The following is a 15,935-nucleotide window of genomic DNA, read 5'->3' on the forward strand; positions in this document are numbered from 1 at the left end:
GAATTCTATGACGCGCTTCAGTTGTTGTTTTTTTCCTCGAGTCTGGGGGCGTCGTTTTATCGTTCGTGCTGTGCGCCCGGTTCCGGCCGATCCTCAGCAGACGGCATGCGCGCGGCGTTCGTCGCCGCACGCGTCGCGCCCTCGACCCTTCGCGCCGCCGGCGCGTCTTCTTCTTCTTCTTCTTCTTCTTCGCGCCGCCGCTCCCGCCCGGCCGCGATGGCGTCCTCCGCGTCGCCGTCGCAGGCTGACCTCGATCTCGCGAGCGCGCTCGCGGACGCGTCCGCGGACGTCGTCCTCGGCTCGGAGAGCTGGAGCCGGCGCGCCATCTTAAACGAGATGGGGATCCCGCACCGGACGGTGCCCGCGCGCATCGACGAGAAGGCCATCCGCGTCGACGACCCGGGCGAGCTCGTGATGGCGCTCGCGCGCGCGAAAGCGACCGCCGTGGTCCGAAAGCTCAGGGAGGAGGCGTCGTCGTCGGCGTCGTCGTCGTCGTCGTCGTCGCGACGCACGACGCTCGTCATCGCTTCCGATCAAGTCGTCGTGTGCGACGGCGTCGTCCGCGAGAAGCCCGCGGACGCGGCCCAAGCGCGCGCGTTCATCGCGTCGTACGGGCGCTCTCCGCCGAGCACCGTGGGCGCGATCGTCGTCGCGGACGTCGACACGGGCGCCGTCTTCGCGGCGAGCGACACGTCGACGATCGCGTTTCGAGGACCGATCCCGGAGGCGACCGTGGGTGCGTTTCTGTATTTTTCACCCGCGGCCACAGTCTTTCAACATTTGATCGCGTGGGTCCCTTTCAACTGACCGACGCTCCTCAATGATGAACTTAACTTTTACAGACGCGTTGCTCGAGCACGACGACGGGTTCGTCATGAAGTGCGCTGGAGCGCTCATGGTCGAGCACCCGCTCATGGTGGAACGCATAGAGCGCGTCGACGGCACGAAGGACTCGCTGATGGGGCTGTGCAAAGCGAAGACGCGAGAGCTACTGACGCGAGCGATCGACGACGCGGCGTCGCGGAATAATAATAGGAAAGACGAGCGATGACGAGTCCCTTGGCGACTTACAGTAGAATACGGTAGCGCTTTTATTAGACGTGTGTGGTAGCCCTATATAAGAACGACACGACACGTACCCCCCCTCCCCGCTCGCGCGGTCTTCTTTCTTCTATCTGAGGGCCATTCCATACAAAAACAGTTCACCGGTCAGTTGAAAGGGGACGCGATCAAATGTTGAAACCGAGCGATGGGTGAAAAACTTTTGTATAGAACGCACCTGACGTTCGGGTAGTGCCGCTTATACAGCGCCACGAGCTCGTCCGGCGTCGCTCCCAGGTACCACGACATGCCGATGACCACGTGCACGAACGTCGCCCTGAGGGTCGTTCCGAGGGTACGAAAAATGAATGTTCATCGGTCAGTTGAAAGGGATCCAGGGACCCACCCACGCGATCAAATGCATGTTGAAACCGAGCGGTGGGTGAAATACAGTAAACACGCGCGCACAGAACGCGCCTGAAGTTCCCGAGGAGCTCCACCCGCCGCGCCGACGTCGTCGCGACGCGGTTGACGAGGACAACCTTCCCGCGCCGCGCGCCGTACGGCCGCACCTCGGTCTTTTGAAAACGGTTCAACTGGGGCGGTTTCTGTTTTTGTTCGTCCTCGCCGCCGTTACCGCCGCCGCCCCAGCCGGGAAGGAGGCCGGCCGGGAGCTTCGGGAGCGCGGGCGGTTTCGGTTTCGTCTCGTCCGACGGTTCCGACGCGCCGCCGCCGCCGCCGCCGCCAGACTGTTTGCCCATACCGCCGCCGCCGCCGCCGTCGCCGACCGCCTTGGCGCCCGCCGCGCCCCTCTCTCTCGCCCTCTCCCTCTCCCTCTCCCTCTCCTTCGCGCGCTTCGCCTCCTCCTTCTCCGCCGCGCGCAGCTCCGCGGCGGTCCGCACGCGCCTGGGGTGAACGGCGGGGTGAAAGCGTCGGTCGGCGGGGTGAAAGCGTCCGTCGGCGAAACGTCTCGCCGGTCAAACGACCGACGCGCGTCGAAAGGGAAAGCGCAGGGTGGGTGCGCGTAGAGAAACGAACGAACGACGGGGAGAGAAACAGAACAGAATCCTTAAGAAGGAACGCATCGCGCCGCGCGATAGGGGTGGGTCGTCGTATGGGCAAACAGTCTCAAAACGCACCATTTCCCGTCGCTCGTGAGCCGCCGCTCGACGCGCCGCGCCCCCGCCGGCGTCTTCCCCACCTCTTTCCTCGTCAACCCCTCCTGCGCGTTGATATGCCGTCCCGCCTGATGCATGCGCTCGCACAGGTCCGCGTCCTCCATGATCGGCAGCGACTCGTCGAACTGAGGGTCGAAGGTCCATGCGAAGCGACGAATGTCGGGGTGGAGTTTAGGCGTCAGAAGCGGAGTTGAAAGGCGTCGAGGTGTGTCGGGATTGAAAGCGAGGGGTAGTGGGCGGAGAAAAACGCCGGCGAAAGTCCTTAAGGAATGACATTCACCACGCGAACGGGGTCGTATGGGGACCAGTGTGAGAAGAACGCACCCCGCCGACGTAGCGGAAGTCCACCGCGCGGACGAACATCGCTTGGTCGCCGAAAAGAACGCGGTAGCCCTTCGCGAACGCTCTCGGCTTCAGGGTCGAGGGTCCATACGAAGCATTGTCGGGGTGGAGTTGAAAGGCGTCAGAAGCGGAGTTGAAAGGCGACGCGGGCGGGGATTGAACGCGAGGGACCCTGGGCAGAGAGATGCGCCGGGCGAAGTCCTTAAGGATCAGCGTTCACCACGCGAACGGGGTCGTATGGGGACCAGTGCGAGATAGGACGCGCCTTCAACAGCGCGGGGTATAAGAAGCTCTTGACGACGTTGTGGAAGGACAAGAACCAGAACGTCTTGTCCGCGCGCTCTAACAGCGAGACGAACCCGCCGGCGACGACGCGCGCGTCGTTCGCGAACGTCTCGCGCGCGACCGTCACCGCGTCGCTCGGCACCGTCGTGTCCGCGTGGAGAAAGAGCACGACGTCGCCGCTCGCGGCGGCGGCGCCGTCGTTCATCTGTTTGCTTCGGCCGCGCGCGCCCGCGACCACCTTCGCGCCGTGCTCGGTCGCGATCGCGGCGGTCGCGTCCGCGGAGTCGCCGACGCTGACGATGATCTCGGCGGGGGGCGGGTCGAGCGTGGACAGGTGCTTCAAGACGCGCGCGACGCACGACTCCTCGTTCAACGCGGGAATCACGACGGAGACTGATTGATGAGGGCCGAGGGTCCACGCGAGCGAAGCGAACGTCGGGGTGGGTGGAGTCGAAAGGCGTCAGAAGCGGAGTTGAAAGGCAACGCGCGCCGGGAGAGAAAGTCCTTAAGGAACGGCGTTCACCACGCCGACGCGGTCGTATGGGGACCAGTCAATGTGAAGAGGAAAGGACGCGCCTGACGGCGGCGGTCGCGGGACCGTCTCTCCCGTCGCCTCGTCGACGATCGCGTCAACTCCCTGGTCGTCTCCTGGCTCTTCGTACCGCGGCTCGTGCTCGACGTAGTACCCGACCGCGGCGGCGAGCGTCGCGAGCGCGAGGAGCCAGAACGCCCACGGGAAAGGATCCCTCGGGGGTCGCCGGCGCCGCCCGCCCGAGTCGCCGCCGCCGCCGCCGCCGCCGCCTCCTCCTCCTCCTCCTCCTCCTCCTCCTCCTCCTCCGCCGCCGGGGGTGATCTTGGAGTAGTCCACCTCCCCCCACGTCCGCCACGACAGCGCCTCTTCGAGCTCTTTCTCGTACAGCGAGCGCGATTTCGCGTACTCCTCAGCTCCCGACGACGGCGACGACGCGTTCGATTTCGATGATGTCGACGAGTCCTTCTTCTTCCCCGGCGTCTCCCCCGGCGCTTCTTTCCCGCCTTCTCTCCCGCCGCCGTCGCCGCTCGACGATCGCGGTGGCGACGGCGCCCCGCGCGCGATGAGGTGCGGGTTCGAGCGCACGAACGACGCGACGACGCCGACGCCGACGCCGACGCCGACGCGCGCGCGCTCGACGCGTTTTACGACTACGCTCGAGGGGAGGGTGATTCTGTTTCTGATTCCCCGGAGCGCGCGCGCGCGCGACGCCGCGAGGACGCGCGACGTCGGCGGCGAGACGCGGACGCGGACGTGACCGGACATCGTCGGTCGCGTCGTCGTGTCTCCGCGCGGACAGATCTGACGACGGCCCGGGCGAACTCGGCACGAATGAGAATTGACAACTTGCGAATTTCGGATGAGAGCGACGCGAGAGTCGTACTGAGTCGTAGAAATTGCTGCCTCGGCGCTCGCAGACTCGCTCGCGCGCGCGAGGAGCGTCGCCCGCGACGCCATGGTGAAGGTCCCGGGGTCAAAACCAGAGGACGCCGCGGACGCCGACGACGCGCCGAAGGTGCGCCCTCCCTCCCGCTCCCGCGCGGCGACCTCCCGCGGCGTCCGTTCGGCGGCGTCCAGTCTCTCGGAAGGATCTAAATTCGCCCTGCGCTCGCGTCCGTCGTCGTTCTAAGTTGCTCACCACCACTCCGTCCCATCATCCTTCCCCCCCCCTCCTCCTCCTCCTCCTCCTCCCCCCCGCAGCCCACGCCCGGGGAGATATGGTTCGCGAAGAAGATGGCGGACTACGACGACGCGCGCAAGGCGGCCGCGCGCAAGGTGGTCGAGGCGGACGCCGCCGCACGATCGCGCGCGGCGAGGGACGACGCGGAGACGAAGCGCGCGGCGCGACGACGCGACGTCGAGAGAAGCGCGGTGCTTAAGCTTCGGAACCACGTCGACGCGCGAATGACGGCGTTGCGCGTCGCGAGGGACGAGCGCGTCGCGGCGCGCGCGGCGGCGGCGGCGACCGCGGCGGGCGACGACGCGACGGCGACGACGACGACGACGACGGAATCGACGTGGGTCACGACCAAGCGCCCCGTCTTCGTCTCGTTCGCCGCGGGAGAGGACGCGTCGTTTCACGAGCTCCGATTCGTCGCGCGGTTCGCCGCGCGCATAGAAACCGCCGGCGCGGGGGCGTTATTCCGCATCGAGAGCGGCCACCCAGTGCCCGGGGTAACGCGCGAGGATAAGGCGTTACTACGCGCGGAGGCGGCTAAAGACGCGGAAGCCGTCGTCTTCGTCGTCACGCCGGCTTCGCTGCGATGCGAGCGGTGCGAGCTCGAACGCGACGTGGTGACGACGCGCCGAGAGCCGGTCGACCTCGGCGGCGACGGCGCGCGCGTCCCGTGCGTCGCGTTGCTCGACGCGGAGGACGTCTCATCCGAGTCCGCGGCGCGACCGCCGAGCGTCGACGTCCCGCCGCGGTTACTCGCGCGAGACGACCCGCCCGCGTTTCGTCTCTCGCTCCCGGATCGTCCCGCGGACGGCGTCGCGCCGCACGCGGACCCGGCGGCGGCGGCGGCGCGGTTCGTGCTGCGATCGCTCGTGGACGTTGGGGTGCTGTCGCCGCTGGACGTGGACGTGGACGCGATCGAGGACGTCGCGGACGTCGTCGACGAGACGAAAATTATCGCCAAGACGAGGTTCGAGACGAAACCCGCGACCGCCGCGCCGCTCGACGACCGGCGCGTCAAGGCGCTCCTCGACGCGATGGGCGGGTCGTGGAAGAAGCGCCGACCGCTCGAGTGGAGCGTCGAGGAGGTGGCCGCGTGGGTGTCGAGCTTGGGCGGCGACGTCGGCGCGGCGTCGGAGAAGTTTCGAGCGCTCGGCGTGGACGGCCGCCTGCTCTTCGCGCTCAACGACCAGACGCTGAGACAAACGTTGGGGGTGACGCTCGCGGAGACCCGGACTCGGACGCTTCGGTCGATCGCCGACCTCGCGACCGATCGAACGCGCGCCCTAAACGGCGACACGAGGACGGTTACTTTCGACGGCGGCGACGACGACGACGACGCGGCGGCGCGGCTCGCGCGAATGAACGACGACGAGCTCGACGCGTTCGTCGCGGATCTCTTCGTCGCCGCCGACGCCGACAGATCCGGCGCGCTCGACCGCCGAGAGTTTAAGACGCTTCTCAAGAACGCCAACTTGGGGTTCAGCGCGAAGGAGAGGCAGGCAGTCATGGAGGAGTGCGACGACGACGGCGACGGGCTCGTGTCGTTCGCGGAGTTTTCGAGGGCGACGCGCGGGGTGATTCGAACCGCCGCGGCGCGGCGACGCGCGGCGATCAAATCTCGACGCGGCGGCGGCGGGCGACACTTCGGGTCGACGTTTAAGGTCACGCGGAATACGAACCGTCGTGCGGAGGCGTCGAGCGCGCTGCTGCGCGGCGTCGACCGCGCGACCGTGGAGGGATGCCTTCGTAGGGTGTTCGACGCCGCGGACGTCGATGGGAACGGGTGGCTCGACCGAAGAGAGTTCGCGCGGTGTCTCCGGTCGCACGATTTGGGGTTCACGCGGAAAGAGGTCAACTCGCTCCTGACGTCCGTGGACGGCGACTTCGACGGGCGCGTCCAGATCGACGAGTTCATCCCGGTCGCGTTCACGCTCCTCGTGGAGCGGCTCGCGGACGACGCCGCGCGCGTTGAGGCGAGCTCGAACCCGACCGCGTTGGCTCGCGTCCTGTACGCCAAGTTGAAATCCGCGGCGAAGGGCAAAGACGCGGTCCCGACCGTCGTCGCTCGAGACGCGCTCCTCTCCCTCCGCGACGACGGCATCGGGATCACGCGCACGCACGCCGCGCTCGTGCTCGCGGAGGCGCGCGTGAATTCCGGAAATAAAACGCTCCCGTGGCGGCCGTTCGTGGAAACCGCGGTGACGTCGCTCTGGTCGCTGCTCGACGACGACCTCGCGGCGACGCGGCGGAAAGTCGTCGCCGCCGTCGCCGACGGCTCGGGCGTGACGACGCTCGCGTCGCTCGACCGCGCGGCGCTGCACGGCGCGCTGTCCGCGGCGTTCGCCGCCGCGGACGTCGACGGCAGCGGCGCGCTGGACGTCGACGAGGCGAAGGCGGCGTTGGCGTCCATCGGCGCGACGATCAAGGCGCGTCCTCCTCCTACGTATCTCCTCGCACTGGTCCCCATACGTTCCCATCCGCGTGGTGAACGCCGATCCTTGAGGACTTTCTCTCCCGGCGCATCTCTCCGCGCGCGCCACGGTTTCATCAATCCCGACGCGGCGCGACGCCTTTCAACTCCCACGATCTGATACCTTTCAACTCCACCCTACTGACGCCTTTCATCGATCTCATCCACCCCGCTCGACCCTCATCAGGGCGCGACGGTGCCGGAGAATGCGGCGACGGCGATGATTCGCGCGCTCGACGCGGACGGCGACGGCGTCGTGCGCTACCACGAGCTCGTCGACTTCTTCGTGGACGTGTTGCTGCACGCGGAGAGGGGTGCGTTCTCCTTCACACTGGTTCCCATACGACCGCGTCGCCGTGGTGAACGCCGATCCTTAAGGACTTTTCCCGGCGCATCTCTCCGCCCAGGGTCCCTCGCTTTCAATACCCGCCCTCGGTGCCTTTCAACTCCGCTTCTGACGCCTTTCAACTCCATCAGAGCGCGCGGTGTGCGCGGCGTTGGAGAGCGCGCGACGAAGAGACGACGCGCGCGCCATCGGCGCGGCGGCGAAGGAGGCGGTGTACTTGGCGAGTAAGAGAGCCGAGGCGGACGCGATCGCCGCCGAGCGCGCGTCGCGTCGCGACGCGGACGTGACGGACGCGTGTGAGGCGTTAGCGTCCATGGGCATCGCCGCGGACGACGCGTACGAGACCGCGGTTCGAACGGTCGTGAAACACGCGAGCGAGGGGTTGGGGTCGCGACTGAAAGATAAGAACGCGCGCGCCGGGTGTTACGTCGGGGAATTGCGCGAGAGCGGCACGGGCCGGGATAAGTCTTGGGCGGTGACGTACGTCGCGTCGAACGCGTCGCACGCGTTCGTGGTCGGGAAGACGCTGCAGCCGGGGATCGGCGCCACGTGGCAGATCCTTACTGGTCCCGTCGACGATCGCGGGAGTCGACGCGGCGCGGTGCTGGACGTCGAGGACGCCGCGCGCGCGGGCGCGGCGTCGCTGCGACCGGCGGAGGGACCGCGCGCGTCGCGACCGACGTCCGCGGCGGCCTCAGGCGATACCGGGGGATACGAACCGTCGCAATCCACGACGGTTCGCGTCCCCCCGCCGCTCGAGCCCGGCGCGTACTTCGCCGCCGCGTTCGACGGCGGCGGGCGGAGAGGCTTCGTCGCGATCGACACCGTCGGCGTCGCGCCGCCGCGCGTGACGCACGGCCCGCGGGAATATTCGGTGCCGATACTCGAGGACGACAAGGCGCTCGTGATGCGCGTCGCGGAGGCGCTCAGCGCGTGCATGGAGGGCGCGCGCGAGGCGAGGGAGCGCGCGCGCGACGAGGCGATGGTCGCCGCGAGGGAGGCGTTCGACTGCGAGGAAGCGAGGGAGGCGAGGGCCGCGGCGAGGGCCGCGGCGAGGACGGCGGCCGAGTGAGGCGAGTCGCGCCGCGGGCGTTCACAGAACCACGACGACCGCGGTTAGCGATGGCTCAGCGTCGTCAATAACTAGTGCTCGTCTAGTTTAAGCCGCCGATTGGGTGAGGCCGATGCTCGAACCGAGCTCGATGAGTCTTCGGAGGCGTTTTGCCGCGAAAGCGTCGCCCTTCTCTGCGGCTTTCGTGTACCACTCTATGGCCTTGGAGATGTCTTTCATCACGCCGCGACCGTCTTCGTAGAGGACCCCAAGGTTATGTTCCGCGTCAACGTAGCCTTGAGCGGCCGATTTAGTGTACCACTTGAACGCCTCCTCGTATCGTCCCTTCTCGAAGTGACAGCTGCCAACACCGCTTTGTGCCGCGGCGTGACCCTTCGCGGCTGCCTTCTCGAAGTATCGCAACGCCGTGTCGAAGTTTTTCTCCACGCCGCCGACACCGTGAAAGTAGAGGGTCCCTACAATGCTCTCACACTCAGTGTTGCCATGCCGTGCTCCCTTCTGATACCACTCCAGCATCTCGGGTCTTAAGTCGAGCGCGTCCGGCTGCGCAGACGCGACTTTCGACGCCCTGCGCCACACCGTGTTCACCTGGGAAAGGGCGACGCGCGTCCGAACGTCCGTGACGTGCGAGAAGACCACGCTCGCGAGCTGCTAGTTGACGTCGAACGTCGGGTTCATGGATTTGACGACATCAGTGAGCTCGGCGAGCGCCCGCCGCGTCGCCGTGAGCTCCGCCCGCGTCTCCACGTGCTCCTCCCTGACGCGTTCGAGCTTTTCTTCTTGCTTTTCGAACCGCGCTAAAAGGAGGCGAAGGGCGTCGCCCGGGGAGACGTCGTCGTCGACGTCGACGCTCGGCGCTTCGCGCGCGGGCGGATCAGGTCGACGGCGCTTGGATTCATTGCTCATGGTGTCCTCGATCGGTCTTGTACGTGCGTCGGCGCGAGAGGAACTGGGGCGGGGACGGGGTCGTCCCCTCCGAGAAAATAACGGCGGGGACCTGCGCAGAACTCTCGCTCTCGTCACCGTCAACTTGTCCGTTTAGAGAAGATGATGCGTTCATTCTTCGTCGTTCCCATCTCGAGGCGCGCGCGGCGAGGCGCGAGACGCGCGCGGCGTCGCTCCGCTCCGCGTGTCGTCGAGAGAGAAGCGCGCCGAGGCGTCGCGCGTCCTCGCGCGAGGCTTGCCCCGCGGAGGAGAGCGAGAGAAGACGACGCGCGGGCGGGAGGAGCGATGGGCGGATCCTCCGTGTATTTTCGCTCGACGCTCGGCGCGTCCGACGGCGCGCGCTCGCCGTCCGACGTCGCGTGGTCCCCGCCCGGGGCGCTGAACCCGCTGGATCCCGCGTGCGCGTCGCCGGTCGTCGCCGTCGCGTTCGACGACGGCGCCGTCGGCGTCTACACCGGTGCGTCGCGTCGATCGATCGACGGCGGTCGACGTCCGCGTCCTCTCGTCGTTCCTCCCTTCCGTCGTCACACGGCACCTTCTGTTCGCTCCTCGGGCCGCGTCTTTTCTTCGTCTCTCGTCCGCTCGTCGCTCGTCGCTCGTCGCGCGCGCCTTCCTGATCCGTCCACTCCCGCGACCGACCGACGTCGTCCGCGCAGAGGAAGGCGAGCCGTTAGACGCGGACGTCGCGCTGATCGTCGAGCCGTCGTCGAGGAAGAAGACCAAGCCGAGCGCGCGCGACGACGGCGACGACGACGACGAACGATCGAAATCGAAATCGAAGCCGACGTCGAAACGGGATCACGTCGCGTGGCACCCCTCGCGGCCGCTGCTCGCGTGCGCGTCCTCCCGCGGCGTCCTGCACCTGTGGTCGCGCCCGGACCGCCACCTGAGCAGAGTTCCCGCGGGCGATAACCTTCACGAGTCGTCGGACGCCGCCGCGGTTGCGAACGGCGGCGGTACAGCTGGCGGCACAGCCGGCGGAGCGCCGATCACCGCGCTGGCGTGGAGCGACGACGGCGCGAGGTTACTCTCCGGCGACGCGCGCGGCGTGATCGTCGCCTGGCGCGTGGACGACCGCGGTCGTCTGAAGCGAACGACGTCGGTGTCCGTGGAAGGGGTGGTGATAACGCACGTCGTCGCGCCGTCGTCGCGAAGTAATACTTCCGGAAGCGCGGCGTCCGCGCCGACGCGGTATTACTTCGCGACGAGGGACGTCGACGACGCCGGGCGAGGCGCGGTGTACACCGCGCGCGACGACGCGGACGACGGCGGCGACCCCGCGCCGTCGATGCTGTTCGAGCTGGACGCGGGCGTCTCCGAGCTGTTGCATCGTCGCGTGAAAGCGGAAAAAGAAAAAGTAAGCGGCGGCGTTTTCGACGGTGAACGGCTGGTGACGGTGCGTTCTATCTCACACTGGTTCCCATACGACCGCGTCGGCGTGGTGAACGCCGATCCTTAAGGACTATTGCCGGCGTGTGTTTCTCTCCGCTCATCCCTCGCTTTCAATACCCGCCCTCGGCGCCTTTCAACTCCACCTGACGCCTTTCAACTCCACCCCGACATAGCTCTGCGTCGACTGCTCGATGAGCGCTTTTACGCCGTCCCCGGGGTCGACCGGCCCCTGGAAGCGGACGTGGACGACGCGGCTGCCGTCGTCTTCCGACCCGGGCTTGGGTTTAGGCGCCGCCGGACCCCGCGCGGTTTGGACGTCGGCGGCGGACGGCGTCGTGGCCGTCGTCAACGCCAAGGTGAGACTGGTCCCCGTACGACCGCGTCCGCGGGGTGAACGCCGTTTCTTATTAAGGACGTTTCTTCCCGGCGTCGGCGTCGGCGTTTCGTCACTCTCCGCGCGTCCATCCCTCCGTCGGTTTCGACGCTCGACCCATGGGTCGCCTTTCATCGACTTCATTCATCGACCGACGCCTTCCGACTCCGGCTTTCGACTCCGCCCCGCAGGATATCGCCGGCTGCGTCCGCGTGTACGACCTCGAGAGGGACGGCGCGAACTACGCGCTTCTGCCGCCGTCGTCCGGCGCGGGGTCCACCCCGGACGTCGCCGCGCGACGGCTGACGTGCGTCGCGTTCGACCGAGGCTCGGGGGTGCTCGCGTGCGGACGCGCGGACGGACGCGTCGCGATGTTCCGACGCGACGCCGCCGCGACCCGGACGACGACGACGCGCGGGCTTGACGCGAACCGTCGCGGAGGATCCGAACCGTCACCGGACGAAGACGCGACGTCGTGGACGCGCGTCGCCGGCTTCGCGACCGCGTCCGGGCTGCGGGAGATCGCGTTCGGGCCCGACGGCGCGCGATCGATGAGCGCGCGCGGCGACGAGACCGCCGCGGCGATGACGCGCGCGACCCTCGACGACAAGACGCGAGACGGCGTCTCCATCTCTCGCGTCAGCGCGTCGGACGTCGTCGTCGAGGCTCTGGACGGCTCGCGGCTGCCCGCGTTCCTGCGCGCGGACATGAAAGTCACCGGCGCGGACGCGACGGCGACGCACGCGCTCGTGTGGAACTCGCGTCGAGCGAAGACGTACGAGCTCGCCGGCCGCGGCGCCGGCGTCGGCGGCGGCGACGGCGGGTACGTCCACGTGGCGTCGTTTAAATCCTCGCGCGCGATGGCGATGCACCGCGAGACCGTGTTCGCCTCCGGCAAAGCGCGCGTCGAGGTGTGCACGCTGAGCGGCGTCGTGAAGGACGCGCTCGCGTACGAGGCGACGCACGGTGCGTTCTACTTTACACTGGTCCCCATACGACCCCGTCGCCGCGGTGAACGCCGATCCTGAAGGACTTTTCCCGTCGTTTCTCTCCGCCCACCCCCCGGTTTCAATCCCCGCCCGCGTTGCCTTTCAACTCCACCTGACGCCTTTCAACTCCACCCCAACTTAAGGTGACGTCATCGCGTTCGACGCGCGCGGGAATTTTCTCGCCGCCGCGACGGAGAAGGGGCGACTGAAGGTGTGGAAGTGTCAAGGCCGGACGCCGAAGCCGCACGGGCCGACCGGGGGGAGACGGATCTGCGGCGGCACCGGCGGCGACGATTCGTATTCCGCCGCGTATTCCGGCGGCGATATGAACGGGCTCCCGCGCGGCGCGTGCGTGAGCGCGCTGCGGGTCAACGGCGACGGCTCGAAGATCGCGGCGTCGTTCGTCGCGTCCGCGTCGGGCCCGAGGCGCGTCCTGGTTCCTCGCACTGGTCCCCATACGACCGCGTTCGCGTTGTGCACGCCGTTCCTTGAGGACTTTCTTTCCCGGCGGTCGTTTCTCTGCGCCCATCCCTCGCTGCTTTCAATCCCCGCCCTCGGCGCCTTTCAACTCCGCTTCTGACGCCTTTCAACTCCACCCCGACGTCCACCTTCAGCGCGCCGCTGGGCGTCGTCGCCGTCTGGGACGTCGACGCCGACGTCGTCTTATCCTTCGACTTTTTGAGACGGTGCGGACGCGTGCCGGAGACGTTCGGGTGGGACGCGCGCGTGGGGTCGCTCCTCGGCGTGCAGACGGGGAAGGCGGAGAAGACGGACGGCGGTGACGACGACGACGACGACGACGCGGGAGAGGATAAAAAATTGAAAACGTTGGAAGACCACCGCGACGACGACGACGAGGGCGGGTTCGACCTCTCGCGCGACGCGGACAACCCCGGGGTCGTCGTGTACACGCTCTTCGCGACCTCCACCGCGATCGCGCCGCAGGAGACGCACCCGCTGCCTCCCGGGTACGAAGCTCTCCTCGGTCTGCGCGCGCCGTCGTTGTACGTGTGCAAGAAAAACCGGGACGAAAACGTCGCCGAGGCGTCGTCGTCGTCGTCGCCGTCGCCGTCGAGATCGGGGGGGGGCGCGAAGACAGACGGCGTGTGCTTCAGCATCACGATGCGCGACTTCGCGGGCGTCGAAAGCGCTTCGTCGGAGACGATCGACGCGTTGATCGCGTTCGCGATGAAACTCGCGATGAAGGACCACGACGGCGCGTACAAAGCGGTGAAGACGATGACGGGCGCGGCGGCGTGGAGAGCGGCGGCGCGCGGGTGCATCCGCAACAAGCGCCTCGAAGCCGCGGAATTTTGCCTCGGGAACATGGGCCACCTGCGCGGCGCGCGCGCGGCGAGGGACGCGAGGAAAGAGCCCGAGCTCGACGCGCGCGTCGCCGCCGTCGCCGTGCACCTGGGTCTGGTCGAGGAGGCGGAGCGTCTGTACGAACGCTGCGGGCGGCACGACCTCCTGAACGAGCTCCTTCAGGCGTCGGGACGATGGGACGAGGCTCTCCGAGTCGCGTCCGCGAGGGACCGGATCCACCTCAAGACGACGCACTATAACCGCGCGAAGCACTTGGAGACGACCGGGGACGCGCGCGGGGCGATCGAGGGGTACGAACGCGCGGGGAGAGCCGCGGACGAGGTGATGCGACTGTTTTTTCAACGCGGCGACGTCGACGGCGCGGAGGCGTACGTGACGTCGCGGTCCGGGCACGACGCGAAGCTCACGCGGTGGTGGGGGAAGTACTGCGAGAGCGTCGGCGAGACCGAGCGCGCGATGGTCGCGTACGAGCACGCGAAGGATTACCTGTCGCTGACGCGGATGTACGCCGCGGCGGGGGAGTGGGACGCGGCGGAGAAAATCGTCAAGGACGCCGACGACGCGGCGGCGGCGTTTCACCTCGCGCGGAGTTTCGAGGCGCGAGACGCGACGAGCGAGGCGCTGGAATTTTTCGAGCTGTCCGGACGCTACGGCCACGCCGCGCGGCTCGCGCGATTGAGGGGCATGGACGGCGAGCTCTTCGCGCTCGCGCTCAAGTCGAGACAGCGACGAACGATGCTCGACGCCGCGGCGTACTTTCTCGAGAGCGGCGACGTCTCTAAGGCGGCGAAGTTGTTTCACGCCGCGGGGTCGCGCGAGCGCGCGATCGAGCTGTGCTTCGCGAGCGGCTTGCACGATCAACTCGCCGGGTTCATCGACGACGTCTTGGCCGCGGGGAAGACTTCGCCCGGGGAAGACGGAACGTCAACCGACGCGGGAGGAGGTGTGGTCGACGCGGCGCTCTTGGCGCGCTGCGCGGAGTACTTCGCCGCCAACGGGCGCGCGTCGGAGGTGCGTTCTCTCTCACACTGGTCCCCATACGACCGCGTCGGCGTGGTGAACGCCGATCCTTAAGGACTTTTGCCGGCGTGTGTTTCTCTCCGCCCATCAGGGTCCCTCGCTTTCAATCCCGACACACCTCGACGCCTTTCAACTCCATCAACTGACGCCTTTGAACTCCACCCCGACGTCGCTTTGAACGATGGAACGACCCTATCAGGCGTTTTCGCTGCTCGCCAAATCGGGCCGTCTCGACGACGCGATCGCGCTCGCGGAGTCGACGCCGTCGGTGACCATCACCGACGAGCTCGCGGACCTCGTGACGCCCCAGAAGAAAGTCGACGGCGAGTCCGCGCTCGAGGAGGAGCGACGCAAGGCGATCACGTGTCGCGTCGCGAAGCTGTGCAAGTCGCGCGGCGCGTATCATCTCGCATGTAAAAAATACGCGCAGGCGCGTTCTATACACTGGTCCCCATACGACCCCGTCGGCGTGGTGAACGCCGATCCTTAAGGACTTTTGCCGTCGCATCTCTCCGCCCACCCCACGGTTTCAATCCCCGACTTCGACCCCTTTCAACTCCATCTGACGCCTTTCAACTCCACCCCGATGTCGCTTTGTATGGAACGACCCTCAGGCTGGCGAAAAGGTGAAAGCCGTCAAAGCGTTGCTGCTCTCCGGCGACCGCGAGAAGATCGTCTTCTTCGCGGGCGTCAGCCGCGCGCGCGAGGTGTACATCCTCGCCGCGAATTATCTCCGCACGCTGCCGTGGCAAGACGACGCGGACCTCGCGAAGCAGATCGCGACGTTTTACCAGAAGGCGAAGGCGATCGACCACCTCGTCGCGTTTTACGAAAGCGTCGCGCGCGCGGAGATCGACGAGTTTCGCGATTACGACAAAGGTCTCGCCGCGCTCGAGAACGCGATCGCGGCGCTCGAGAAGGCGGGCGGCGGCGGCGACGCCGCCGCGAACGCGAAGCTCGCGTCGCTCCGACAGCGCGCCGCGCTCGTCGGTCGGTTCGTCGAGACGAGGGCGCGGCTCAAAATCGCACCCGACGCGCAGGCGTCGCTCGCGGCGGCGCGCGACCTCCTCGCCGACGCCACCGCCGCGGCGCGGCGCGACGGCGACGCCGCCACCGCGAGCGTCGCCGTGCGTCCCGGGGACGTTTACGCGATGATGATCGAGCACGTGTACGCGCGCGGCGACGCGAACGGCGCGTGCGATTTACTGGAAGAGATGTCGCGGGAAGGGGTCGTCGTCGGTCCGTACGTGGACGATCACGTGGTGGCGGCGGCGACGAGAGACGCGGGGCGGACGCTGAGCTTATTGAAGGGAGGCGGAGTTCGCGATTCGGGGTTGGTCCAAGGGGTCACCCTCGGTATTGACGGCGGAGTGGTCGACGAGGAGTGGTCGCCGCCGCCGCCGCCGGAAGACTTCGACGACGACGACGACGACGACGCGTGACGTGA

General features: G+C 67.5%; 6 protein-coding genes across 6 annotated transcripts; 3 read left to right on the forward strand and 3 right to left on the reverse strand.

Moving 5' to 3' along the window:
• Positions 1-216: 216 nt before the first annotated feature.
• On the forward strand, positions 217-1,051 carry MAF (maf family protein; the record flags this gene model as incomplete). Its single annotated transcript, XM_003063287.1, has 2 exons — positions 217-736; positions 843-1,051. 2 exons carry the CDS (start codon positions 217-219, stop codon positions 1,049-1,051), a joined length of 729 nt encoding a protein of 242 aa, XP_003063333.1.
• A 158-nt stretch (positions 1,052-1,209) lies between these two features.
• Positions 1,210-2,323, reverse strand: MICPUCDRAFT_53276 (uncharacterized protein; the record flags this gene model as incomplete). Its single annotated transcript, XM_003063482.1, has 3 exons — positions 1,210-1,378; positions 1,444-1,947; positions 2,181-2,323. 3 exons carry the CDS (start codon positions 2,321-2,323, stop codon positions 1,210-1,212), a joined length of 816 nt encoding a protein of 271 aa, XP_003063528.1.
• Positions 2,324-2,495: 172 nt separating this feature from the next.
• MICPUCDRAFT_53277 (glycosyltransferase family 2 protein) lies at positions 2,496-4,335 on the reverse strand (the record flags this gene model as incomplete). Its single annotated transcript, XM_003063483.1, has 3 exons — positions 2,496-2,733; positions 2,807-3,210; positions 3,361-4,335. 3 exons carry the CDS (start codon positions 4,333-4,335, stop codon positions 2,496-2,498), a joined length of 1,617 nt encoding a protein of 538 aa, XP_003063529.1.
• A 276-nt stretch (positions 4,336-4,611) lies between these two features.
• Positions 4,612-8,443, forward strand: MICPUCDRAFT_53278 (uncharacterized protein; the record flags this gene model as incomplete). The annotated part of the gene is made up of 3 exons (XM_003063288.1): positions 4,612-7,014; positions 7,213-7,339; positions 7,503-8,443. The coding sequence occupies 3 exons, from the start codon at positions 4,612-4,614 to the stop codon at positions 8,441-8,443; spliced, it is 3,471 nt and encodes a 1,156-aa protein (XP_003063334.1).
• Positions 8,444-8,530: 87 nt separating this feature from the next.
• On the reverse strand, positions 8,531-8,959 carry MICPUCDRAFT_22202 (uncharacterized protein; the record flags this gene model as incomplete). Its single annotated transcript, XM_003063484.1, has 1 exon — positions 8,531-8,959. The coding sequence occupies one exon, from the start codon at positions 8,957-8,959 to the stop codon at positions 8,531-8,533; it is 429 nt and encodes a 142-aa protein (XP_003063530.1).
• Positions 8,960-9,673: 714 nt separating this feature from the next.
• IFT140 (intraflagellar transport protein 140) lies at positions 9,674-15,930 on the forward strand (the record flags this gene model as incomplete). The annotated part of the gene is made up of 5 exons (XM_003063289.1): positions 9,674-9,845; positions 10,045-10,784; positions 11,345-12,123; positions 12,757-14,479; positions 15,157-15,930. 5 exons carry the CDS (start codon positions 9,674-9,676, stop codon positions 15,928-15,930), a joined length of 4,188 nt encoding a protein of 1,395 aa, XP_003063335.1.
• Between the last annotated feature and the right edge of the window lie 5 nt (positions 15,931-15,935).

Source organism: Micromonas pusilla (assembly GCF_000151265.4).
Source record: "Micromonas pusilla CCMP1545 genomic scaffold MICPUCscaffold_14, whole genome shotgun sequence".
In the NCBI taxonomy this organism is placed as follows: domain Eukaryota; kingdom Viridiplantae; phylum Chlorophyta; class Mamiellophyceae; order Mamiellales; family Mamiellaceae; genus Micromonas; species Micromonas pusilla.